Raw genomic sequence first — 27,511 nt, forward strand, 5'->3', positions numbered from 1 at the left:
TTTCGTTGTGATGCTGCTCGCTTGTTTTGCTCGATCTTTCACTCCCAGCAGCATCCGTGGAGAAGCTACTTAATCTCGAGATATCTTTGCATTATGGCGTTGGAGAGCTTATGGGAAGGTGGAGCAGTGTGGTCACGGTGGCTACTTGTTTACTGCACAAGAGAGAATATCCACAATACTGGATGTTTGTTAATTTAATTCGTCTTGCAACAAGGTAAAAGTTTCCCAACAAGCAAATAAAGAAGAATGTAAATTTTGAAATATTTTTTATAATTTTGTGAGGTTAAATAGCCGCATCACTTCTGACGCTAAATAGCAACAGTTTACAGAGATAAGAGTTTGTACAACCTTTATCATCTTTCCATAATGTTTGTGTGCAAAATGGTCAATCACAGATGGCTAGAACACACATAATTCCCTACAGTGTGCGCTCATCTTCCTTCTGTGACACCACGTGACGCTGTCATGTACGGGCCGGGGTCAAATTACGCACACGATCGCCGTGGCTAGATAAGATGGATGCATGAAACGGTAGCGGCCGAAAATGTGAAGCAGCAACTGTTTGCAAGCTCCACTCGCGACGCTCTATCTAGAGCGAATTGAACCTTGTCCAGGGAATAAGCAGCCCTGGGAAGACACTCACTCAATTCAATGTTTGTCACCGATTGGAGCCGAATTAATCTTACGCAGCATCTCGGGCAGTTTTCGTACGCTTTGCTTCTGTCGTGTCGTGATCGCACAATCAGACATCGTAAAGCCACGTTGATGGGGGTAAATTGAAGCAGCGACCGGGGTAGATAGCTGGCCGTGGAGTGAACCGCAACCGGGGAAGCTAATTCGTCAACGCACGCGATCGTTGTTACCCTTTGGTGCGGTGGAGCGCGGGAAGATACAACGGGAAGGCGAAGGTGTTGTGGGAAGTAAGACCAAAAGTGGTGGTGATAACGCGCGAGCGAGTTTACTAGCCCCTTGGCAGGGCCGAGTGTTGTCGGGCGACGGAAGCGGTAGCTGGCCGTTAGTGGGCTAACAATCCAACTGCTCAATTCAAGCGCATCATTGCTTACATACACCAACACGGTGGTACGGAACATGGCTAGAGCGAAAAATGTCAATGTTTTGGAAATAGTTCATGAATTTAATTTGTTGATTTGACAGGGAGTTACACCTTTTTGCAGTTTGTATTTGTATACATGAAGGAGATTTTCGAGTTAGTCCTTCAAAATCTATGTTTATTCATGAGAAATAATTATTAATATCGCTTATTGTTATAGCACCAAACATCACCATGCTGTATTAATCAAATTTTGCACATTCTTACACACGTTGGCAATCTGTACCGAGTGCAAAACAGTTTCGTGTGAAAGTGAATGCGCCACAAATTGTAATCGGAAAATAATGCGTCCTAATAGGTGTAATTTATGTCTCCCCGGACGTGGCTGCGAATGAGCGAAAGTTAAAAGGTGATTAGAAGCGCTGCCTAAAGTTGGATAATGCCATTTAAATTGCCTGCATTACGCAACCCCACCCGAGTGACCACCCGGGACTCCCCACAGCACGTGTACCACGGGTTTCTGTTCACGGTCAAGGTTAATGAGTGCCGCAGGTGTGTAATTGTTTCGAGTGAAACGGAACGCAAACGGGAGGTGCGAAATGTGTGTCGCACACTGTAATCGGTTCGTTCGAATTCACAATCTCGCGTCTCGGCTACCGTACCGGGCCGAGGAGAGATGTAAGCGAGTGGCCATAGCACGACCTTTAAAAATTAAAATCATGAAGGCGTTGTTCCCTTTTTCCAGTGCGTTTAAAGCGAGGGACGAAATAGGGCGAGGGGCGGTGCATTGGGCTGGGGCAGCATTACTCCAAACCAAGCGAAGCGATAAGAGGCTCGAATAACGACGGCATCAGTTGCGCCGCCACGCTCGCAAAACATTCTCCCCGGGCCCTCTAGCTTCATGGTCTTTGGCTGCACACGTCACTAGTTTGCGAAGAGTGTTGAATCTCCATCGCGTCTCGGTCGGCAGAAAGAATTACGCATCTCGTTCGGACCCGTAGTTCGGTCAGCTTTCGCGCCATTTTATGCTCTGACTAGCCCGGCCGTAATGGCAACAAATCTATTGTTAAATAAGTACGAAATGTACGCCGTAAGCGCTCAATGTGTTGCCGCTTTCATGCTCTGGTGGACAATTTGTCCAGTCCTGAAATCGTCGCTCTTTCCTTCCGCCCAGCTCTTGGCAGACTTCTAGAATGGCATTGCGGTTAAAGACAGTTCGGCACCGGTTCGGCTTCAGCAGGTTAGGCACACGCGGGCACAAATCACCCTCTGTGCTCTGCGACTGATAAGATAAGAAAGCCGTTCGCCCCCTTCCAGCAAACCTTCCCTAATAGGCCTTCAATCCAGACCACCGTGTGATAGTGGTTGTGCCAGACAGCCAGCACCGACATACCGACAGCCAACAGCGGATGGTGGAGGAGCGGACTCTGCGCGTTGCTAAATAGAAACAAACAAACGGCTGCCCAGCAGCGGCATGGCTGTCGTCACTGTTGTGCTGCTACTGCCGTCGCCATATCTTCTCTGGATGCGTCGTAAAAGGGAAGTACCAAAGGAGCGAAGCAAGCGACGATCCCACAGAACTACCAACGCTCGCAGCCAAATCAAATGGACGGCGTTGATTTGAGCGCCTTTTTTCGTTGGTTTCTTCTCCCCCCGAGCCAATCACGGCGTGTTCTTATCACCGCTCTGCGCGAACAAACACTTTGGTCTGTGATTGTGTGGCAGTGTGCGTTATGGCGACGGCAGTTTGGCTGATTGGTTGGCTGGCGGGTGTAGTAGGATGCGTGTGTGCAATCCCTTGCGTCCGCAACCCCTCGCAGCAGCACAGCTCGTGAACTTGACGCTTCGTCCGCATCCAACCCCTTTCCGGGGGGCGCATTTTCTGTTCGCCCCATCATGCCCGGCGTCGCTGTACATATACCTGTCACCTAAATCCATTAGCCGCTGACGAAGTTGTGCTGGTGCGGGAGAAACAAGGAAATAAGGCCTGCTGGGTGTGATAATATGATTTTGGTGTTGTTGTTGTTGTTCATGCTAGAAATCAGCATGCCAACCAGATTCCCGCCTCGACAAGCCGTGATTCCAGTTTGGCAGGCGTTTAAACAGGCTTTAATCTTTTATTCGTTTTTGTTACGTTCGCTCGTTTCGGTGGCGCGAATAAAATTGGCGCGCAATGATTTTTCTGCACTCACACACACACACACACACACACACACACACACACACACACATGCACACACACATGCACGTACATATCGATCGACAGACGATCCTGGCTCCATACCCCCCCTCCCGTTCTCCAGTCGCCCTTTTTGCTTCGGTAGTGGCGCGTTTGCTTGCATAACAATTGCCGGTCGCGAGCGCGATCTCCGCCAAATACGACGACGACGACGATCATGACACACGACTGTGCGCGCGTGTGTGCGTGAGCGAGCGTGTGTGTTATGTGTGTTTAATACTTTTTCTTCCCTTTTCGCTGTCATCACAAGCGAGTTGTTTTTGTGTGCGGTGTGTGATTTTAGCATAAGTCCTTGAAATTATTTTTGTCGTTTTTTTTATTCACTGTTAATGCGTCACCCCCCCCCCCCTGCCTCTCCCTCCCCCGTTAGAGTTGCTGCGCGCCATTACGCTGATATCGCGTCTCGCGCCGTACATCACCACACGCACATTTGACGACGCAGTGCGCGGGGTTTGATCGACGCGCAGCTCCAACCTCCCCCCGCCCCATCCCTCCGAGATCGTCCCCACACAAACATTTCGCGCGCGTTCCTTTTCTGTGTTTTTTTCTCCTTCAGCAAATCACTTCCCCACATCCCGCCGTTCAGCGCCGCCACACCAAACGCCCGTGCCCTTCCAGCGCGAGACGAACTGTTTTCTCGCGCTTTCCTAAGCGTACTATCGAGCATGTTTTGTGTCTGTGGATGTGTGTGTGTGTGTTTTTTTCTATCGTTTTGTTTGTTTGATGTCGTCGCAGTGGCGTTCTCTGTCTCATTTCTACATGCTTGCATTTCGCAGTTACCGCACCACCCATTCCGCACCCTAATCGGGCAGGGACGGGCGATTCTCGGGTGTCGCGCTGCGTGTTGTTATCTGCCGCGCGCGCGCGCGCCCTCGGGCCCGGTCGCCTGCTGGTGTGTGTTGGTTTATCATTTTTATTTTCAGAAATCGACCGCCGTACGATGGATGAAGAAGAATGTGTTGTGTTGTCGTACCGTGGTGTTTGTCCGGGCGTTTGCGTTTGCTGCGTTCATCGCGCTTCTGGCACAGTTTAGCACAATATTCCATCACCACTACTACGATCGTCAGTACCGCCACCACTACCACCAGTACTGCTTCCACCACCACCGGCAGTACGGTTTTGGTAGTTGCGTAGATTCCAAATGCTCCGTTTACATCTCACCGTACGTTACCGAGGACGAGGACCAAATTTGGGTACGGGGACGGTTCGCGCATTTTTTGGCGCCAAAAATGTGCGACCCTGAAGCGTTCTGTTGCGTTTTTTGCGTCCCAAGAAAAGCATTGTAGTTTTGAAGATGTATTACGATGAATATTGCCATGTTTTGTGTATTTAAAGTATGTTATAGGCCATGTCGCTCAAGACATTCGGCTTAGGGATAGGATACGAAAGATCTTATGTTTACAGGAATCGATTCTCCTGTTTGTGCACCTACTTAACAGCGCAAAACTGTAACTCATCGTATATCTAGATCATTGGAATGATAAATATTTGGGGAAAAAATACCAGTAGCGCACGCACGCACTGCCACGACTTTAACAAAACAAACTAAACACGATCGATCATACATGTCCAGATGTTCCCCACTACAGATCGTCCCAAACTTCCCACCCAATCCGACGACATCCAACCCACAAACGGTACCAACCTGCCTGGTTCGTGATCAAACACTACAACTTGTCACGCAATTATTAAACAAAATAGATAACTGTCCAGATAGCGTGTCGTGTGTTGCGTTCTGGAAGCAACGAAATTACCTCTCTGTTGCTGCTTCTTTTCCCTTCACCAGTGAGTGGAGTATTAGTTTTCTTTCCCCTATCTCGTCTATCACACAGCACTGTGTGTGTGTGTGTGTGCGTTGGTCGCATGCGTGTTTATTTAATTTTGCTTGGGATTTTTTCAGTCCTCATACGCACCCGATAGGTGCCCAGCAGGTGTGTCGGGGCGGTACTGTGGGGGGCGTTATCAGTAGCGTTACACCTTGCGAGAATGGTTGGTTGGAGCAAGATGGAGGACACGGTCCATTTCACCGCACGGGTAGGGTGAACTCACGCACTGCATGCGTGAGTGTACTGGATTACCACTTACCGGTTTATGTTTCGATTACTACTCACCGTGCTGACTTGTGCGACCTTTTTTTGGTGTGCGTGTGGAGAAGTAAAGCACAAAAACATACGAAATTACAAGGAACGTGTTACGCCTTGTCTTCTTTCCAGTTAGGGCAGGGTTCGTATAGATTAGGCGCTGTGTGTTCGTGTGTGAATAATGCTTAACTTTCTCGACCGGCAGGCACTCGATGTCAATGACACTTGCAGTGTGCCCGGCGTGTGTCATCACCCTTCCGCTTGCTAAAGCGTGCTTTCACCAGATAGGTAAATAACCTTCTTCATTGTGCCATGAATGCCAGGACCTTTGTTCTTTTCCCCACGCTGAGGTTCGTTTGCATAGGGCAAACTTTCGAATGTCTTACTGTTTGTGTTCTGTACGCCAAAGAAGTGTAGGAAATGAAGTGCAACACTGGAGTTTTGTTTTCAATATTCACATTTCAAAGATCATTTTATTGCTGTATTTTTTGTGTGTGTTTTCCATTCCTTCACATTTGCTGTAAAGTTTTCTCTCTTTTTTTTTCTTACATTATGGGTAAGTTTTTTTCTTCTCTCGTTTTACTTTTGTTTTATAACAGAAAATGGTCTTGAATGCATTATCTATCATCTATTTTCCCTTTTCCCGTAAGCACGAAAAAAGGTAAGGGGAGGGACGTTTTCTACTTTGCTTTCGACAGAGAAACACTCACTACAAAAAAAATCTCCCTTATAATAAGTTCTACACTACATTGGACCATTTTCATCGCGCTTACCCTCTATCGACGAAGTACATCCTAACAGTAATAACATTTTGGTTGAAGGATAAATAATTAACTAATTCTGCTCCCCTCGCCTTTATCGAATGATTTCACTTTTGAATGCATGTTTTGTGAGTGTCTGTGTGACGCAACTGCACGATGCAACGTAAAAAGGTTTGTTTAGTGTTTTATACTTGAACAGTTCTGTTAACGAAACTTTTCTGAATCAGAATCTTGGTTTTTATACACATTTCACCGCTCGGGCTGAATTGATTGTGTGTGCAAATCGAAATCGTTTTGTGGGTGACATAATTGGGAATTCGTGTAAAAATTAACTTAAGTGTACTCTCCTCTGCCTGCAAATCCTGGCGGCTAGTGGAGCAAAGCAACAACGGCTGGACTTGCTATTACAGTCTAAAGATTATGGTTTTTAGTGTGTATTAATGTTTTCTTTAATAGACATAATGTTGCTTTGAGGTGCATATTAGTTCCTGTATGTATTGCCGTTGCGCACACGCCTCACGTCTGTTCTCTCGTATGGCAAATTTATAGATCAATTTCACTAATCTCAAAATGGGTGACACAAAAAAAACAAACAAACATATATAAACAAAACAAACATAATAAAACGTCTTGCCCTACTCATGATTAAACTGCTCGATCACATTCATTTGGTACGACAAACACGCGCTGGTGACGATTTTAGTGTTTCTATTGTTTTGTGTTGTTTCGCTGTTGCTCGTTCCTTTTCTACGTGCAAGAAAATGATTCGTAAGGCACCTGTTTTTACTGGAAGTTGTGTAGAAGGATGTTTGATATAGATTGTTTTTTTTTTTTATTTCAATTCCATCCTTATTATATACATGAACGCCACACTCACAATATGTGCACACACTTTAGCATGGTGTGGCTTAACAAAGTATGCATTTCCTTTCTTAATGAGGAAGACACATGCATCAAGATCACGAGAAAGGAGGAAAAAAGTAGTTTTTAGCATACTATAAGCAAATTTTTCCGTTCTATCAGGTGTGTTGTGCTGCTTGTTGAAAGCAAAAACGTACTGAGAAGAAAGGGGCTTACCCTACTAAGCTTTACATAACAATGGGAGAAAAGAGGGAGAACAGAGAGGGATTCAATCAAATGGGAAGAGAGGAGCTACAATAAAAAAAATATTATTAAACTGAGATCGGAACTTTGATAAAAATTTTCCTTCACTTCACCGCAATTTTTCTGCACGCTCTGGACTGTAAGCGCCCTTTGACTGCACACGATCGTGCTAGTCAGATAGTCGGAAACAGCCAGATCGTTCACATTGCAGCGATACAACAAACAAAAAAAAAAGAATAAAATAATATTAGTCAATAATGATTCAAACGAGCTACACGATACAAAATATAAACGATATAATTTAACCATTATTAAACGCCTGTCCGCACGAGGCGGAGAATCGGACTTGCTACGCTACGGTTTAACGCATCTTTCCTCAAGTTTTGCCTCGAACAGTCGCATCCGTTACCATTATGCCACGATCACTATCGTTCTAGTGCTTACAAAACTATGTAGAGCGCGCCTAGCGTCATCAACCATCATCTCCTTGGACATAAACTCCTTTATTAGGATTTGTGTTATGCTATAGAGAAAACGATCGAAGTGAAACAAAAGTCGTAAACAACATATAGTGCCATTTAAAGGTACCATTAAATGGATACGTTGATATACGAGAAACTGATTGTGCTGCATGTCGACTTGAGTTTGTAATACGACATACAAGAAAAAAAGGAGAGGCGATCGTTAAAGAAAAAAGGATTTGAAGCGGTGATGTGTGTAGCAAAAAAGAAAGCAAATTTAAAAAAAAACTATAAACAATCTTAAAATAAGTCAAATTTAGGGAAAATCGTTACGATTCAAGGACACTGGGAAAACAAGGCTTTGCTTTAGCTTTTAATGGTAATAATGCAAACATCGTTTGCACCGTTTTCACTACCTTAAAACTATTCTATACCGCGGGAATACGAACAAAAAATACGCGTGCACACACTTACTACACACACACACACTCACATCGCTTAGACAATATCACATGAGATCGTGTTAATTTTTTTTTTGCTTGTTTGTAGTACTCCTGCTCTCCTGCTCTGTTTTCTGGTGCTCTGCCTGGCAAGGAGCTTGCTTCGTACGGATCGCAACAACCTCCGCACTTAGCCCGGAGCTTGTTTCTCGTTACCCAGCAACGGGAGTTTTGATTTGCTTAGCTCAAATGTGTTTCTCATACTATTCCGCCAGCTGTATGGTTCTTTCTGTGGCGTTGTCTAACGCTGTTCAAACGCCATAGCGTTCTCGCGTGCTGTTCGATCAATTATGTTGTCTCATCTCTTCCAATTCCCGGCTCTGGCACAGAGCAAATTCTTCGAAGATCACACAGCGTGCTGGGCGGTGTCGGGGTACCTTCTTGAATTATGATCTGCACCAACTGCTGCCGGGTGTCACACACGCATGCCATCCACCAACCATGAGCTCATGCAACGCGGAGAAGCAACATTGTACGCGTGGTTTGCGTCCTCCAGCACCAGCTACCTTATTTATGGTCGCAAGAGAAGCGGTTTCAGTTACTGCTTCTTTCGCGCGAACAAGGCCAGCGCATGGGGACAGCCGACGGAAGGGCGCAGCAAAAGTGGCGCGAGCCCGGTCGCGTGTCATTCGTGTGCAGAAAGAAAGATGTGATGGGGTCGCTACGGTCGCGCTCGGTAGTGTTTACTTTTTGGCTGCGGCATTTTTCGTCCCGGAAGGTGAGCTGCATCGCCATCATTGCGAACCTGCGAGAGAAGGAAACAAGAGAAGGCAGAAAAGAGAAACCCATTAGTATGCAGTGTTTGACGAGAAGATCAATTATTACGAAATAATTCTTAAAATAAATAATAAAGCTTGCAAATCAAACGCTTTGCCATTTAAAAGATTTTGGTTTTTTTCGTCGCGTCACGCTATACGGCGCCACCTTTGTTTGCGCAAAATCGCGCGCCATTTTCTGCGCGCCAAAATACAGTGCCTCCCGTCCACTGCCGATTGGGGCATGTCTCTGTTATTTACGTTTGCGTTCGCTGCGGATTGATTCGGGGCGTGCCGGAGGAGAAGATGGAAGCATTTGCCTCCCGTCGCTCGCCTCATCCATCTCCCCAGCGAACACACACACAAAAACAACACACACCAGCGAGCGGACGTGAAGGTGGCTCTGTTATCACCGGGGCCGTGCGTATGCACGAGCAGAAGAAACTGTCCAACGCACACATTAAAATCTCGCGCCAATCTAAGACGTCGGCAGCGAACGAACGATCGTGCGCGAGCGAGCGGTCGCTCTCGCGATTTTGGAACCTTCTCCCGCGCTTACGAACACGGCCACAGCAGGACCACGTCCGTCCGTACACCACCGCTGTTAGAGGGGTGAGTGAAGGTGTGTAAGAAGTGGTATCGTGCACCCCAAAACAGAAGCGCTAGCGACACCCCCTTACCCCGTCAAACACAGCGTCACTACAACGGAGATGAATATACGCTAAGCTTGTTGGAAAAGTGGCGGGCGTGTACGTTTGCAGCACGTCCGAGGGGTAGAAGACATCTTCCTTCTACAGCATTAGAGAGGAGCGGGACGCACGTTGCAATCGACGGGAAAGGAAATCTGCGGTGCGGTTCTCTTCTTACTATTTTCGCTCCAAAAATATTTGCGAACGCGTGCGCAAGAGCGCGAGCGCGCGCGCGCGCTTTTTGGATGCAGCCCAGTGGACGCTTCGACATCGGTGCCATTGAGATGGAGGCGGAGAGGCACATAAAAATGTGTTCTGCTAACAGCGCGGAGGTGTTAAAGGTGAACGCGTAAAGATTACCTTTACGAGCTGCCTGTGCGAGGATGAGCAGCATCTTGTTTTATGGTGGTGCTTTCAAGCTTTGGTGCAATTAAAATGGCCGACCTTTTGCGATAAGCGTGAACGTGTGCTTAATTCTTTGTTAGATGTAGCTTAAGCCAGCTATATTAAAAAAAAATTAGAAACCAGTTTTGAGATTCCCTAGCACAGGGTAAAAGCAACGACATGCAAAGATCAATGCTTCGTGTAATGAATTCTCGTTTAGCTTTGCGTTTGAACTAAACCACCATTGAGGAACAGTGATCAACAGCAGTGAATGAAAGGAGGGCAAATGAATAATTCTAGCTAGTCGGGTTATTTAAATGCCAAAACTATGCTAAAAAACACAAAGCTGAAATTTAAATACAACGGATTGTCTCTCCCAACAAGAGAGACAAAACGTGCACAACCCAGAGCTCCGGAACGAAGCTCAGGTTGTGGTGGTAGCGTAATTTGTTACAACCGGAAGTGACCGGTCGCATTATGAGACTTTGCATGCATAATGCAATTCTACAATCGGCTAAAATCAGCCACATTCGCAGGGAAGTAAGCAGCAGCAAACGGATTGGGTAATTAATTTGGGCCCGCCGGCTACGGACCTGCAGCGAAGAGTGCAGTTACCCGAACGCTTCGCTCCATTAACGGCTTTGTCTTCACTTGCTCTCACTCAGTGCCAATGCGTATAATAAATAGATATTTTATTGTTTTAATGCACTGAGGGAAAACTGCCGCTAAGGAGAGACAGTGTTGCGGAGGCAGCATCAAGCGTTGCTTGAAAAGTTTCTCGTTACGCTCACACACTTGCACGACCCTTTAGAGGGAGCCCGCACCACACCAAATGCGTTCCTTTACGGTTGGTTGACTTTGCTGAACTTAAGAAAAAGACGGTAATGTCTTCAAAAAAATACCCAAGCACAACACACCCCCGGAAAGCAACTGCATCCCAAATTTCAGCTCGGTGGTGTGGTGTATACGGACGTAAACGGTGTACCGTCACGAAACACGGCGCCTCTTGGTTCGCGTGCAGTCGCGTGTAAAGTGTTGCACAAATGAGATTCTACGTGGATTGGGATAATGAGCTGGAGCGGGTGGAAACGGAAGAATAGGACAGCACGTTACAGTAGCTGCTAATTGCTCACGTTTCGTCGATGCTCGTACGCGGGCGAGTTCGGGTACTGTTCGGGCACTTGATTTGTTATGGCTGCTGCTGCTGCTGCCTTCATTAGTGGAGTAGCGTTTCCCACCACCATTAATTTTGCTTTTTTAAGTAGAGAGATTTTAAGCGACTAAATCTATTACGGCTGAGCAGTTGCGCTGGGCTGGGCCAGCAAGCCCTCAGCGTATGGAATTGCCACTTTCGTCGGCTTACGACCTGTTGAGTTATTAGCAGCAAGCACGGAGCTAGTCGTTTGCAAGAGGGATTCAAAAATTGAATGCCAAGCAGCTGCTATTTCGGCGGATAATGCAATAAATATTCGCTTCACTTTGACAGGTTTGAGAAGGAAAATGGTTAAAATTGTGAAACCGTAATTGGCGATAGGTTTCATTATAAGAAACGGACAACAACAAAAAACAACATCTTTCTTTGTCTTCGCTTAGCACACAGTGTATGGCGCCATTAATTGATCAAAATTCGACGCAACGTGCATCAATCGCCAAAACCGCCACCCGTTCCTTTTACTGCGCTTGCGCTTAATTTAATTTACCCGCGCTCACACACGGCCCACACCGAGGAAAACACTTCGAAATGAAAAAAAAAGAGACACCGTTTCGTTCACACCAAGAAGGTGGAAGGTAATGGTGTGTGCAGCAAAAGTACACGGACTGTTGCATCTCGCGACTATTTACTGCTGCTGCTGCAACTGGCTGGCTGCGTAAAAATAGAGAGGGTGAAGCGTACACCGACGAAGCGTCATTTCATGACTTCATTCCGTTTCACATTCTGCACAGCGGCAAACTGCTCCTCCCGGTGGATTCCGTTGTTTTTTTCAGTGCATGTGTGTGTGTGTGTAAGGTACATTCACTTCGCACCGACCAAGACGATACAAAGAAAGGTGCAGTACAGAATGCATGATCGTTTCCTTGTTGTGTGTACCCGCGCCCGCGTACTCCAAAATCGCAGTACATCACGGTGGTGCTGGTGGTCGGTTTTTTTTTATCTTTTCTGTTGCATTCACCATTAGATGATGAGTGTTTGTGTTCAATTGATTGATTTCTTTTTTTTTGTTTTTAGTTTGGTCAAAAAGCATCTTAATGAAAGTGCATCCGCACAATTAACGGGCCCCCGCTTCACCAGCAGCTAATTTATTTCTATTTATTTTATGGCGCTGCGTCAAGTGGCAGCAACCATCGCCGATCGTTTCGATCGGCGCACGGTGCAGTCGACCACCGTGGCCCTCAACTTGGGTGCAGTAAAAAACAATCATCACACCCGATTGGCGGCATTGGCAGCGACGGGGTGCACCGCGCACTACCTCGTATTTAATCGCAAATGCATTTTAAGTAATGTATTGTGAACGCTGGTGTCCGATGGGCTGTGCATTCAAACAAAGGCCAAACCGGGGCGCGCTGCTACTCCTTCTGCCACTTTCAAGTGTGTAAATTGACCAGCCGCAGGGGAGGGCAGGGGGCCCACCGTTTAATGGTGGAACGATGCGCGTTCGTTTCAAACGATCACGCTCACTCACAACCTTCTTCCCTGGGGTGGCAAATGTGCAGCGGTGGAAAGAAGCGCTCAAAAAATGCTATTTTTGGATTAGTTGCACCATGACCGGGCCAGCACGCCAGCGACCAGCGTTGTTTGTTGGCTGTTTGCAGAAGGTCACGGAGGAAGAAGTTGCGCCTTTGGCCCCACGCACACACGAATTAGTGATTCAAAGCGATTGCATCCGTTGCTGGGGGTCGGTGTGGGTCCGATTGCGCTTGTCCGTTTTTCGTGCGATTCGAGCTGGTTTCCCCTCCAGCAGAGAACAATAATTGCCAATGCGACCAAACAAACTTCAAATGTTGCATGTAGCAAAGGCGTTATTCATTATTGTTGAATATGTATGTCGCTATTTTAGCATTTTAAGTTATGGCGTATGGCAATTGTGTACAAATTAGAAGATTTCAAAAAAATATGTGTGAATTATTTAAATTTAAAAGTCTCCTTCTACCAAAAACCGCACAAACAGATAGTGCTAAAATAGCGCGCATCGCGAGATCGATGTACGACCTTCACCTTGACAAATATCGAGCCTAAAATGCAAACACGCGCCCCATTTCGGCTGGTGATGTTGTTTTGCTTTCATTATAATTGGAAAAACAAAACAGAGAAAACAATAACAAATAAAAGAAAACGATAAGAAACGAACGTTGCAAAATAACACATTTTCTTATCTTGAGATGGATGAGAGCGAGAGCGAAAGGGCGTGTGTTTTTGTAGATGGCTGCAGTATGGCCGAAGGGGGATGGGGAAACGGGACAAAAAAGGTAACAATTTTCATACCATTTCTACCTGCCAGTGGTGCTGTTTTTTCTCGCCGGTCAGCAAAGCTTCTCACGACCGAATTGTACCAGCTGTGTAAATACACGCCTTCGTTTGTACACCCTTTTCCGGGGCTCGGGGCGTTTCATCAACACGGAAGCTGCTGGTGCGTTTCTTAGAAGACGAACGTAACCTCTCCTTTCGCGCCATTTCTTGGCGCGCGCGCGCACGGGCAGACATGGTGGCTGCAGGAAAAGACAAGCTACCCCATTTCACAACCACACACGCTTGTCGATCGATCGTGCACGATGGGCGCCCGGACCGGGGTGCACCAACACCAACAGCCACAGCATAAAGAGGCTGTTCCCGCCCGCTCGCCGCATATATGAGCGGACCCATCCCGACACTCTGTCGCGTAGGAGGCTGTGTTTTGGCGCGCAGTCGGCAATAAACGGCAATTTGGGTTTCGTACCTTGTTCGGTGTGTTGCGAATTTCGGTGTGGCGATTGTAGGCACACAGCGAAAGATACGATAACGACTGGGGCTTAGAATCGGTCAGGCAACAATGAGCGAGCAACGGATTGCGTCAGTTGCACGCTCTTTAGCAGTAGAGATGGAAACATTCACAGAAAATATGTTTTTTCGGAATCAATTTAGATTATTTGAGAAAACGAAAACAGCTTCTTAAAACATCTCAAACACCTTGCCAGGCACTGCGGCATTGCGGGAAAATACGACCCAGAGCATGCAGGGAACATTTGCGCGCCCAAATTTCGCTTACACAATCGCGCAGAACAAAAAGGGCGCGCACGGATATAGAAACGAACAACCGATGAGAAAGATTGATAAAAAGCGCACTCGCGCCAAAAAATCCCGTTCCCTGCTGCGCACGCGCGCGCGCTTATGCTCGACCGAGTGAATGTGTGTGTGTGTTTCTGTGGAGGAAACGAGGGCGGGAAAATGGGACCCGAAAGAACGCATGCACTTTTATGCCGGACCGAACAGGCGAAAGCAAACCCGACAAAAAGTCCCGACGGGGTTTACCCCGGTCCCAAAATTTGTTGGCGCGCAAAATCTCTTTCCCGCTGGTTCTAAGCGAATGTGTGTGCGCGCGCGCGCATTTTAAACAGGTAAAAGAGAGAAAAATCGATATATAGAGAGAGAGAGAGAGATCGTGTGAGATCGGACGCATCGAGATTCGGGATGGTCGCGTCTGGAAGTTCCAGAACGATCAGGTGGTCGGGCCAGGGGCCGGTGCTTTTCGTACCGAGTGGTGTAGTGGGTCAAAAGGAGGGAAGGTCGTCAGTCTATATCATCCTTTCCCAACCTTTCCCGTTTTTGCCTGTCTTTCCCGGCCTTTCTTCGTGCTGATGAGCGCTCTCACACACACACAAAATCCGTTTTTGGCGCAAATTTCGTATGTTCTGTATGCGCACGCGCCTGACCAACATCTCTCTTTCTCGCTTGGAAAGGCAAACTCATGAAATTTATCTTGAAAAGTCATTTCATGGAATGCTTCAGCTTCAGCTAGCAGTGTAAAGTATTTCACAGTATTTTTTATCCTATTTTGCCATACAAATTGGGAATTCAAAATGCGTAAAATTTGGGAGGGAAAACTTGTGCTCACATACACGCACAACAAACTGTGGGCATGTAAGAGAGAGAGAGAGAGAGAGCGAGAGAGCCGCTCACATGACATATGATCGGTTTTGCGCGCGCATCCTTTTCGGTCAGGTGTGTTGTGCGTGGTGGCACAAAAGCACGCACACACCTTGACGAAAGAAAGGTCGCTCTCTCTCTCTTTCTCTCTCTCTTTGCCATATTTTTCTTCACCCGCACAAGCACACACACACACACACACACACACACGCAGGCTCGGTGTTGTCGCACAGTTTTGCCGCCCAGCTGGTGCAAAGGCGCGGTAGAATGTGCACTTTTGGCGCGAAAATGCATTCCACCGGGCGCGAAGGCCGGGCGCTCATACCTTCCCATGAAATTTCCCCTGCTTAAGCATCGGAATAAGGAATCTTACCTTTCAGTGTGTTGGATACTGGTGGATTCTACAAAACTGGCCGGCTCCATTGGTATATTGTTTTTTTTTTTTGTGTGTTGCACATACGCACTTGGTTGATACACTTTACACACTGCGAGCCCTTTTTTTCGCTGCATTTGATGCGATGCGTTTCTCTCTCTCTCTGCGCTAACTCTTCGCTCAACGGACACAGTTTGTTAGTGCTTTTTTGTATTTTTTAACTGTTTGCTTGCTTTGCGGTTAGTTGTTGTAATTTTTTGTCTAGTTTGTGTGTTTACTTTGCTGCACATTTCTCTGCTTTTTACTACTTTTGCTTTTACACAGCCCACAGGTGTTTTGGCGGTATTGCACTCTTTTGGTGGCGCGCGCGTCTTTTCTTTCTTGTTTTTTTTTTGTTATTGCTCCCTTTCTCATCCTACAAGGTTCTTAAAAACAAACCCACTACTGACACAGAGGTTCACCGCGGGGAGCTCTCGATGGCGGTCTTGCACATTCACGACTCCTCACTTCGTACGCCTCGCCCTGCTCTGCAACGGCCCACCGGCTGTAGCATCACTGGTGATGGTGGCGATTGGACGACACGGAGCTGCTGCCGGAGGACGAGGAGGACGAGGAGGTGGTAAGCCCGCGGCCCGAGTACGGATCGAACCCGTACCGGTTGATGGTGCGCTGCCGTTCCGCCTTGGCGTGATCGTCGCACACCCGCTTCGTCTCGATCGGATCGGGCCGGATGTCGAACAGGCAGCGCTTGGTCGACGGCCGCATCCTGCCGAAGGCGGAGGACGTGTTGGCGGGCGAGTGGGGACTGATGCGGCCACTGCCGAGACCGCCCGATCTGTGGCTGCCGCTGCCCACACCGCCGTGCGTGAGGCTGCCGCCGGACGCGCCGATACCACCGCCGATACCGCCGCTCGAGCCGGTGCCGTTGTAGTCGTAGGCGGCCGTAACGCGGGCGGACGATGCGGCGGCCGGCTGTGGCAACACGTTCGGGTGCTTTACGCTGGAGACGGTCATGGTGGGTGGGGATGGCGGTGCAGAAGAATGTGGGGAATGGGTAGTTAACGCGCACTGGGCTTTCGTTCACAGCCGATGGCGATGGCTTCCTTTCTTAGCGTCGGTGGAAGATTTACGCCTGGAAGGGCCCTTTATTTCTCTCGCCCTTACACTTCTATTACACACAAACACATGCACGTAAACGCACGCACACACATGAAATAAGCAATTAAAAGGACATTTCACCGGCGCAGCCACACCCTCATGCACATTTGCGTTTTTGCCTGTTGTACTTTCGAATCGACTTGCAACACTTTTGGCACGAACTTTTCCGACTCGCTCTGTTGAAGCTTTCACGACATTATTTTCTTACACTAGCGCAAGTGTCGCTCTGTTTCGGTGGGACGATCGTTGTGCATTCGAGCTCATAGACGCACACTAACACATGCTCTACTGACGACTCTCCTCCCCTATCACTAGTGTGCGCCTCTACTTTTCTAAACGTTTTATGGCAAACGAATCCACCGACGGGAGAGATCTTTCCTTTACGAGGCAGCTGGTGGGTGCATATCTAACCACGCGAGTGAACAGACAAAAAAAAAACGCACGATCACGACGACACACCACACATTCACAAACGCGGGGTACGCCCATTCACGACGAATCAGCCGACGCAGCGATCACATACACTCGGGAGTTCCTTTTTTAATCCCGTAGGAACCTTCCGCTTCAACTGCACAGACGGTGGGTTTTCTTTGGTTCTTCACAACTACAAAAACAGTGATGTTCACGCACGGACAAACGCTTTGTTGCACCGTTTGGTCAGCACAGCTTCACGAATCACGGCCACTTACGAAGCAACGGTGCAAACATTCACAACACTACACACTGCCCTTACTGGCGTTTTGATGCTGGCAAAATACGCGCGAACGGCCGGTGGCGGTGTACGATCTTCGTAATGGAATTAGGTGGGAGCAAGTACTTTACAGCCTTTGAGCAGAGCGCGAGCGAAACACGTCCGTTCGGCTCGAGAGTTATGACGTGTTGTGAGCGAAGTGCGGAGCCAGACATCGGTCTACACCCGCGAAGCGAAACATCGGGCGGCCGGCTCTCTGGTGGCCGCCTCTGTGGTTGGCCACTCTCCGGCTTCCAGACTAAGCCGCTATGCTCGGGCCCGCCAGGCATGGCAAACACACGTTATCATGGGTAGAAACCGTTTCGTTTGTGTTGTTTGTACGCCAAGTTATTGGTGAAGTCAGTAAAATTGCATCACAATATTCTTTTTTATTATATTGAGATCAAGTCTTTTTTTAATTTTAGTGAAATCATTGTCCAATTCCAAGGTAAAACATATTTTTATGATTCGGTTAGTTTGACATTTCTGCATATGCTGCGCTTCAAATGAAGGTGCTCACTCAAGCACTCACGCAAACTCAAGTGTCAGGGTTGAGCAACTGTAAACAGATAATAGAGAGCTTGATGTTTGTAAAGTAATGTCTTAATCCAGCATATGTAATCTTATTTACCGAAGTGTTGCAATTGCTTAGAACTTAATTTTTCTGGAGAAATTGGAAAATGGACGCTTTTTTGTTTTAGTTGAACAATTATTGGACTGTTCTTTAACAGGTTGTTCTCTCTTAAATTAACGGCAGGTCAGTTTTAGTTCAAACAATTAGTCTTACACCGGGAAGTTTTGAATTATGAATTTATTAGTTGAATTAGTGTTTATACTTAAGCCTATGAGCCCATGAAATATCAAATAATTTTCTAATGTTTATGCTCTACGATGCTGTCCGTATCCCACCAATCATTGTCATACAGTAACTCAGCAACCGTGAGAGCCGCGTCCGTTTGAGGGGTAGGACTTTAGCAATGTTTGAGTGGCAAACAATGCATTCAGTTATGTTTTTGGTGTTTATTTGGTTCTTTTCTGACTGGTTGATGGTGCATCGATTGAATCGATGCATTAATGCTGCCCCTTGTAAGTGACTTCAATCATCGTGAGAGCTGGAAAAGTTGTAGTTAAGCATCAATTTGTTGGAAATGATTTGTTTAAATAACATCATATATGCATGCGATTGGTCACACAGGAAGAGTGTGGGTACATATTTGGGAAATATATTTATAATAAAAGGCTGCAACCATAATCTTACAATGGAACTCCATAAATTAAAAAAAATATATATAAATTAGCTGCAGCAAAGTATATGAAATTCAATCGTTGATCGTCGTGTTGGTTTTTTATGCATTATCCTCAGTCGTTTGTCTTTAATATTTGAATTATAATTGAAATTAAAACTGAGCTCATTAAGCCAGGAGACTACAACATCATAAAAAATACACCCCGAAACTCCCCATCTATAGCTGACGTCATCGTGCGGATGACCTCGAACCGTGGCTCACGTGCCCCTTTTGTCTGTGTGTGTGTGTGCGGAGAAAGGCCATCGACGCCACGTTGTTACAGTTAAACTGTCTCAGCTTGACCGCTGACATCCACGACCTTGGGAGTGCTTTTGTCCTTTGGCTTCCGCCAGCGAGCAGTCGAGATGTGTTTGTGGTCTGGCCCTTCTTGACACAGCGCCCCATCCTTAAAGCTTGCCGGCGTTCTGCTAGCTCGTTGACGGTACCCAAAGCCATGACGGGGGGGGGGGGGGGAGGGGGGGGGGGGATATCACGTTTCATCCAGCTTCATTTACATCGTGCCAGTGCAAACGTCGCGCCAACTAGCACAACGCTCGCTCGTGTTCATTTTGATTTGGCGTGCCATCGTTTGTGCACGTTTCGTTTCGCTTCCAGGGCAGCATCGAGCTCCGGAGCCAGGGAACGCTCCCTGGCAATCGTGATACGGTGGTACGGTGAACTTTCAACGGGCGAACAGCATTCATTCGGCGAGCTGGCTGGCTGAGATCGCGAATGTGTACAGGTCGGTGCACCTCGCAGGGAACGAGGAGTTTCGGTTTACGCACCGCCACCTCGGTGGGGGTTTCTTTCTAACGCCCGGAGGTCACAGCTGCCACAGACCGTCTGTCTATCGTGGAAATGTCCTTGTTTTTGGTTGTCGTTGTTGTTACTGCTTTCCCAAACGCGCCAAACCAGTCAGAGTGCGCAAGTGCGCGTTCGTAGCGCCTTCGCTTGTTGGGAGAATTTCGGAGGCGCTTTCACAGGCTCGCAATGTTCGGAAAGGGTGGAGAGAGGAAAACAGCGAGAGCTCTAGAACGTGAACCAGTGTTGGAAGAAGAGAGTAGCAAACCGAGCGAGAAAAGAACATCCATCGATGCTGCTCCATCGAAGCGGCACAATTTGCGACCCTTTGCGGAACATCATAGCTGAACTGGAAAATCAAGATACTGATGACACGTGCTTAACGACGAACGGGACAATCCGGCGATGATGCGGCGCTCGGGTTTGCTAAAAACGGTCCAGCAATAAAAGCCTTGTTCATGGGCATGTTCGTTGGCTTTAGCTACGATGAAGGCAATTCCTACGATGAAGGCTTTTCGGAGGGGTTTTATTCTTTCTGGCGTAGAATTGTTGTGGAATGTAAAAAGACAACCAAATGAGATAAAATATGAACGAGAAACTCGCACCAACAAGCGTTGGATTTATATATAGATCAATTTTGGGTTGAAATTAATCTCATTGTATCTTTAACATACATTATTTACGAGGACTAAAGGTTCTATGGGTTCATTGATCTGTATAAAATTATTCATCAAACGCAACCAAATATTGTAACAAATAGTAGAAATGTTTTTGTACAATCTGATGATACTAAACCGCACAGAAGGCCACACAATTTGAGTGGATTGTCGTTATGTGTTTAACACAGTTTGTGTTCTCGGCAAAACCAATAAAAACCACACCACGACATTAACCTAGATGCAGTGAAAACATTTGCCTCCAACATTCAACTGATATCTCAGCCCAGCCGCGGTACGCTTCCGAGTCCGAGTTGTTATTTAATCACCGCATAAAAGCCTTCAAATATCCTCGCACATGGCTGTTCATCCGGATGTTCACCGAACGGATGAACTAGCCTGCCGCTCGGTACCTCGAGCCGGAGTCGGATCCTTGCATCGGTAAGATGGCTCGGGTTCGGCCCGACAGCCCGAGACAGCGCGAGCCTGCTCCAGTTGCAGTGCAGCGAGCGTGCCGAACGGAACAGTCGGGTCCGTCCCTCGCCAGCTTTGAAGCGCAAGTGCGCAACGGCTCCGCATCCGGGTTTCCGCAACAGCAACAGCGGGCAGCCTGCTGAGCTTGCGAGCAGCTGTATACGTCGCATTATTGGTATGTGTGTGTGTGCGTGTGTGTGTATATACGTTGTGTTGTTGTTCCAGTTTCTACCGGTGATGGCACACTTTTGCACTAAAATCCATACCATATAGTGCCGCGGAGTGAAAGGTGCGCACGCTTTTACAGTAACTGTGTCAAGTGAGACGGAGCACGTGCAACGGGGTGGCGGATGGAATGAGATGCAGCATACCTCTAGGCTCGCGTGCGGTGGCTGTGTCTGTGTAGTGTGCGGATCCAGGATATTAGGGAAGTAGGAAACCGTGTGGATCCAGCTTCGTTCTCCCAGGCAGGGCATTCCATTCGCTGGCAGCATTAGGTCATCCGCGATAGTAGCAGCCGAATGTGGGTGTGTGTGTCCGTCCAACGGTAACGGCCAGCGTGTACACTTGCTGCCGTTGGTAGTGGTGGTGATAATAGCGTACCGATTGTGAACCGATCCGATTGGAAAACTAATCACAAGCCATCCGTGCAGCAAAAACCGAAACATCCTTTGCCAAATTCTGCAAAAATTGCGAGTGCAGTATAATGTTTGTTTGCATACTCCACCAATTCACTTAACTGAAGTGTAAAAAATGTGTTAAGTTAATGTATTAAGTAGCAATTAAATATGTTTTAATTAAGAGCGAGGATACCTTTCCCGTTAATTACAAAGTTTTTCAGGAAAAAACCAACATTTAAATCTAACCACAGTTTCATGCAGACCCCAAGAGGCACAGTATTGCACAACTTCCGACCCTACTGAAAGCTGATATTGCTCCCAGTACCAGCAATCTCTCTTAACCGCTACCCCCCTCCCCTCCCCCCGCTGGATGCTGCAGCTGATGTAAGTCCCGTGTAGGTGTCTTAAGCTGTGTGTTGTCTTTTACATTACTTTGCTTTAAATCTGCACTCAACGTACGGTGGGATAGATAATACAGCCGTCTTCTCCGCCACACTTCCTTCAACGTCTTCTCGGGCACCACCCCCACAAATTCCCCCATTAAATGTCCCTTGGGGTGATAGCATGATAGCGTGCGCGCGCGTGTGTGTGTGTGTGTGAGTTTGCGTGTGTACGAGCATTTCGGGAGTGTTGTTTATTGTACGATGAGTTTCTTTTCCCTTAGTGTGCTTCCAACTTCCACCCCGAAATGGCGCTGGTGGCGGCGGTCTGAGGTGTCTGTTTTCATTAGACTTTATGGGACGGTTTTTATCCGGGGCGAAGTTTTCGGCAAAATCAAAAAAGCAAAGTTTGATGACTCTTGGGACGGGACGGGACACAACGGTCGGATCCCGGGGTATGTTTGGGCCGTGTTTTTCCGGCCTCGCTCCCGGCGACGCAAGGCCTCCGATCAATTGTCTGATAACGGACGGGTATCGACGGTATGCTTTGGGTTGGATGTCTGAGTGTTTGTGTGTGTATTGATAGTCATTTCCGACCTTTTTCGGCAGAGCAACCGTGTGACCTTTGATCATGGTAGCATGTTTAATAGTTGAGCAGCATGAAAAGCATGCTTTTTTTGTTTGAGCGTGGAGGCAACGTTCGAGAAACGTGTTTGGCATTCCGGCAACCGCTCGGAACCGGTTGATAAACGTCCGATGAATAAGCAATGTGAGATAACACCAATTTTGACCATGTTTAAATTGGCCGCAGCATTCCATCTGGCAGCTGGGCGAAGGAAGGCTAGACTGTGTATGAATAAACGCACGGCCATTTAATCTTCAATCGGGGTGTTTATCGTTATAAATAACTGAACGCGACTACAGTAAACAATTCCATCCCCTTTAGTCATTGCATCCAATTTGCCGTTTTCCGAGCAAAGCGTGTTATATTTATATTACTTTCCATGCCAACATGGCCGTGCCGGGCTATGTATAACACACTTGCCACGCTTCAACGGCCTCGTCTGGTGTAAAAGGATCGATCGATTGATTGTACAACAGCAGCGTTGCACTACCGTAGCCCACTACCTTGCCCCTTAAAAATGGCCCAAAAGGAAGGGGGCTTTCGCCTTCTCCAGGGCGCCCACGTGTTCTGTAGTATTTCGTAGAATTTCTAATTAGTTCACCGACAGATGATTGGCTACACACACACACACACACACACCAGGGACGGTAGACACTCAACAATCGCACCGTCCAACTCGGGAACCGTCTAAAAGCGCTGTGGCAAGTGCGTTGAGTGCTAAGGGGTGCTGGGGTGTAAAGGGTGCTTGTAATAGAAACGGCGGCAGTGGAAGCGGAATATCGTCCTTTTCGGATCAGAATTTGATGAAGAATCGAGTGCCGGCCTTCCCGCAGTCTGCTCCATACGGAGAACTGTTGTTTTTCCCATCAATCTAGTGGATTGTGGTGTGCGGCCGCTACTGCCTTGCATCGGGAGCACCGACGCGTGAGGTTATTGAGGTCAGTGCGCACCGTAGCTTGTTAATGCACTCGACGGCACTGTTCGCGTGAACAGTGTAGTCAGCCAGCGGGGTCCTCGAACACTGGATACGCTTTATCCACTGGACAGATCGGTACCATACTCATTGAAGCCACCGGAGCGGGCTCATGGTACATGGGTTCGGTGCTGCCTGGCCAGTCAAACAATGGCAGGCTGCGCTGGTTGTTAAAACCTTTTGGTTCGCACCTATATGTTTACAAAGAACCTGCCTGCAGCTGCTGAGCTGTGGTGAAGTTCCGTGGAAGTTTATTGAAATTGATGAACCGTAAAAGCATTCCGGGGAATTGTCCGCGCATCGTGGATTATACAATATGTCGAGAAGACTAAAGAAAGTGACTCGGTAAGAAGAATCTATAATCTGAATGAACACTGTGTGTTTGTAGTGGTGTGTTGTAGCTGCTGAGATCGTATTAGTTTTTCCACGTTGGACGTTCCACGTTCCGCTTTTCCAATGATGCCTGTGCAAAGGCATCGTAATGCTTTTTGATCAGTTTCCCAGAAGTGTGTTGATGGAATATCTTTGTCAGTTTGAAAACATGATTAAACCCAAAAGTTTAACCAATAATAACCGGTAGAGACGAGAAATGGACAAATTAATAACTAATTTTGCACTGGTAGAGCTACTTTTGCCAGAGCTACCCCCTTTGCACACACACACACACATAACTAGGGCTGGTATAAAACTGCAAGCAAGTGAAATAAATGTGTCGGAAAAAGGCAACCCAACTGGCCGGTCTCTGGCGCTTGCGAGAAAGTAGAAAAGCTAACCCAATCGTACATCCTCTGCCGTGGTGTGTGGCTTACTTTTTTCCTTCCCCCCTCCTCCCCCCCCATTTATCCCACGTAAGCTCTCGTGTATCAAAGTGTCGGCGAACGGCCGTTGCAAAAGTTTCGCTGCATGCCGTGCCGTAGGAACAGTCTGGTTTGGCTGGTTTTGTCGTGTCCAGAACAAAATCTATAGCGCAGTTCGAAACCCATTCAGAACCACACCACATGCTTCGCTGAACACTGCTGTTGGCGGGAGAAAATCGATACTGCCATCGGTAGGACGGCTACTGCCAGTTGGGGGCGATCGGTTGGGGAGAAAAGTCGGCACAGCGGGGGGTGTGTGTGTGTGAAAGGCTTTACAACTGATGCGCTGCGGAAATGCATTCGTAAGAGGCCATGAGTGCATCCGTCGAATTCAGCAGGCAGCTATTCCTTAGTGTGTTGGTGGTAGTCTTTTTATCCTTGTTCCCTATTTCTGTCCTTTGATTCGTTTCGGGCTGCAGGCAGTGGGCAGTAGGGTAGTTGCGATTTTTGTGGTTACATAAAAGGCAACAAACAGCACGACTTTGAATGGCTTGCGGTGTCTATTTCTGCTCGCCATTAATTATTCATTCATACGCTTTCCATTGATCGGTTCGCTACATTGGGCTGTCTGAGGTGGAGGTACTAATCAGGCGATATACATTGTATACTTCCCGCTTTTGAGCGCGCCCCTTTGCGGTTATAGCTTTGTTACCACAATTTGGGGTGCTTTTATTCACCGTCGCCATAAAAGCATAATTTGGCTTTTTTCCCTTCATCAACACAGCGTACCACTGCTGCCATAGACATATAATTGAAATCAATTTGCCTTGAAAGAGGTGATAACCTGCCCACTCTATGGTCTATTTATTGGTGGCATTGAGTGGGAGTAGCTGGCCACCGATCGATACGGGTAGATTGGGCAAATGAAAATGTGTGGTCAGGCGAGAGTTTGAAGGTCAAAACGGTTCGTACTGGAGTTAAGTTTCGAAATTATTGGCTGCCATTTGCTTCGAAACTGGGGGAGATGGAGTGAATGTTTGTAATTTATTTTGGGAAAACAGCCTTAGGAAACCAGGCGCCTCCATAGTGCCAGCAGCCATCAGCAGCTAGGCGTCTCCATTTAAACTCGAGGTTGATTAGGGGTGAAAATAAGTACTAAAATTATCCAATGACTAATTTACCATTTCGTTTGAATGTATTTCAAACTATGTGTACGTGTTTTGGAAGCATTGTGATCTTTATCTTTTAATTAAAATAAAATCATTCTTAAGGTGGGAAGTTTTACCTTAGCAGCTTTAAAACTTTGACTAAGTTTTGTCAAAAGGCACATCTTGAACATTCAACTGTCTCATGATTCGGGTCAAGTACCACGTTTTGAGTTCATCGCAATCTCCTTCAATCCAACGAAAATCATTATCTGCACCGCACTGTATTTGTCAGCCAATCAATCGACTGTTTTGGAAAGCTCTAAATAAACCGCCTAAAATTCCCTCCCACTCACCTGAAGAGCTTTTCAGGCGCTATTCAGAATCATTCCACCACCATCACCACCCGAAATGGTAGCTTCCGTTTTGGAGGGTAGGTGGTAAAAGACACTTAAAAAAAAATCATGCCTAATTAATGGTCCACTTTGAGCAACCATCCGGAGGATCATTTGTTCAAGCCTCGCAACCTTTTGATGGTTTTGAAGAGTCGTTCGGAGAAGTCGTAGAATCGGTGCCCAAGATTAGCCCGACAGTACCTGACGGTGTTAGCCCTTTGGCGAATCGGAGCTGCCACCGCACAGCCTGTGAAGCTGTAAAATGACCCACGGTGCTCGTTTAACTTTAACGCTGCCCAGAAAACCCCAGCATGGCGCGAGTGTGTTTCGTTTCGCATCGCGCCACTGTCGACGGTTAGCAGTCATGAATATTTGGTTAGCATGACTAATTAATGGATTCCGGTGTGATTGGGTTCGGTTTAACTTAACGATTGTCTCTCAAGGCGCTGAGCGTATGCTTAAGCGTCGAGTAGCTTTTTTAAGGTTTTGAGATTTTTACAGGTTTGATATAAAAAAAACCCGGTTTCAAGAATCTTGTTAAAATATTCATGAAACAGTTGTTCTTGCACGACCCTATTGTTGGGTGAACAAATATTTCTCAAATTAAGCTTAAAAGCAGCAGGAAAGGCAGCTTGAAAGGTTAAAGAGCAGGAATGTGAGAAAAATCCGGTTTTTATTTTCATTCAGAAAGGATTTAGTAAAAATCATGGCAAGATGGAAGTAACACTTTAACATGAACTTAAGAACGGTAAATTCCTCAGCAGTGTATCTCAACAATAAAAAAAAAAACAATTACTTCCACAAAAGACTCCATTTCATGGGAACTGTCAATGCAAAAAGTTGTTGAAAAACGAAATGAAAATTCGCCCAGTTCAACGTAAACCGGTCAAAAGTGCCCGAAAGAGTGGCAAAAAATACGACTCCACTTGGATTAAACTGGGGCAATGGTGCCGTCTGGAAATGGCATGGAAATGAACATAAGTGAAATTGCAAATCGTTCAGTGGGCTGCAAGTTGTGCAGCAAAATGCATTGCCAGCTTTCCATTGGCCGTGCTACTGTGGAGCTGGCAACTGATGGAATAAATTTCTGCATCCAATGTTAAAGTGTGCAAAGGGCGAGAAATGGCGAATGAATCTGTTTGCTCTGTACTTGTCCTATTGCCCAAATGCATCTATCGGGTGCAGATTTTTTTCACAGAAAGATTAATGTAATGCCTTCTGAAGGATGGATGAATGATTGACTACTGCTTAATTGGATTTTTAAAGCTAGAAGTCGTACTCATTTGTGAGTTAATATACTGCCTTTTTTGCTGAAAAATAATAGTATAAAATATTAATCGCCCTTAAGAGAAGGATTCACTGCACGGCGGGTACACTTTTATCGTTCAGACATGTTATACCAAACACCATCTGCGGCTTTGATTTAGTGGTGCATGTTTTCCGCATTTTGCATTTGCACGCTTTGATATGCCACAGCAGCTCGCGGCACCGCAGATTAACATTCTGTTATTACATGTGCCAACTGTGTCGTGTACTAGTTTGATTTGTAACAGTGTGGTACGGTTGCCAAGCGTTGGGCGTATTGTTGCGTACTCCACATCCAGCCGCGCTGTCTGCATTGGGGCGAAAAACAGGATTTCCTACAAACATCTGCACTGATTTTTTACTCTTTCTCCACCGTAAAATAGGAAAGCGCGGATGGAGTGCGTTGTTTTCCGTCGAAAATATGGAGTTCGCCGTCAACGGTGTGGATGGATGAATACATTTTCGTGCTTGAAAATCGTTCCCTTCCACGAGAAGCAAGCAAGCGGGAGCTTTTGGTACCATGGTACGGGTATCAAAATTTTCCATCAACCAAGCATTATTTATCCTCCCCCGGGCAACGATGACATCGGGCGAAGGCAGGAAAGAAAAAGGGAAGGACAGAATGCGGGCGAGCGAGCGTAAGACAGAC

At 46.9% G+C, this 27,511-nt stretch overlaps 2 protein-coding genes across 8 annotated transcripts in view; one reads left to right on the plus strand and one right to left on the minus strand.

The window, feature by feature from the left end:
• Positions 1-5,959: 5,959 nt before the first annotated feature.
• On the minus strand, positions 5,960-17,584 carry LOC121588505. The gene is made up of 2 exons (XM_041906522.1): positions 15,518-17,584; positions 5,960-8,942 (listed from the first exon to the last, which is right to left on the minus strand). Exon 1 carries the CDS (start codon positions 16,529-16,531, stop codon positions 16,070-16,072), a length of 462 nt encoding a protein of 153 aa, XP_041762456.1. The 5' UTR covers positions 16,532-17,584; the 3' UTR covers positions 5,960-8,942; positions 15,518-16,069.
• Positions 17,585-20,654: 3,070 nt separating this feature from the next.
• The window catches only part of LOC121588290 (octopamine receptor beta-3R-like), a 58,820-nt gene continuing 51,963 nt past the window's right edge, over positions 20,655-27,511 (plus strand). For 3 of the 7 annotated variants that reach the window (XM_041906036.1, XM_041906042.1, XM_041906041.1), the window contains exons 1-2: positions 20,655-20,797; positions 21,456-21,626. The gene's annotated coding sequence lies outside the window, so the exon portion shown is untranslated. Of the gene's footprint in view, positions 20,912-21,455; positions 21,638-27,511 lie in introns of all 7 variants that reach the window. The other 4 variants (XM_041906038.1, XM_041906039.1, XM_041906040.1 and 1 more) reach the window with 4 other exon arrangements.

This window comes from Anopheles merus, chromosome 2R (assembly GCF_017562075.2).
Source record: "Anopheles merus strain MAF chromosome 2R, AmerM5.1, whole genome shotgun sequence".
In the NCBI taxonomy this organism is placed as follows: Eukaryota; Metazoa; Arthropoda; class Insecta; order Diptera; family Culicidae; genus Anopheles; species Anopheles merus.

What these genes read in the sequence shown, in the direction of transcription:
- LOC121588505 (XM_041906522.1), bottom strand. Translation starts at nt 16,531, where the DNA reads ATGACCGTCTCCAGCGTAAAGCACCCGAACGTGTTGCCACAGCCGGCC.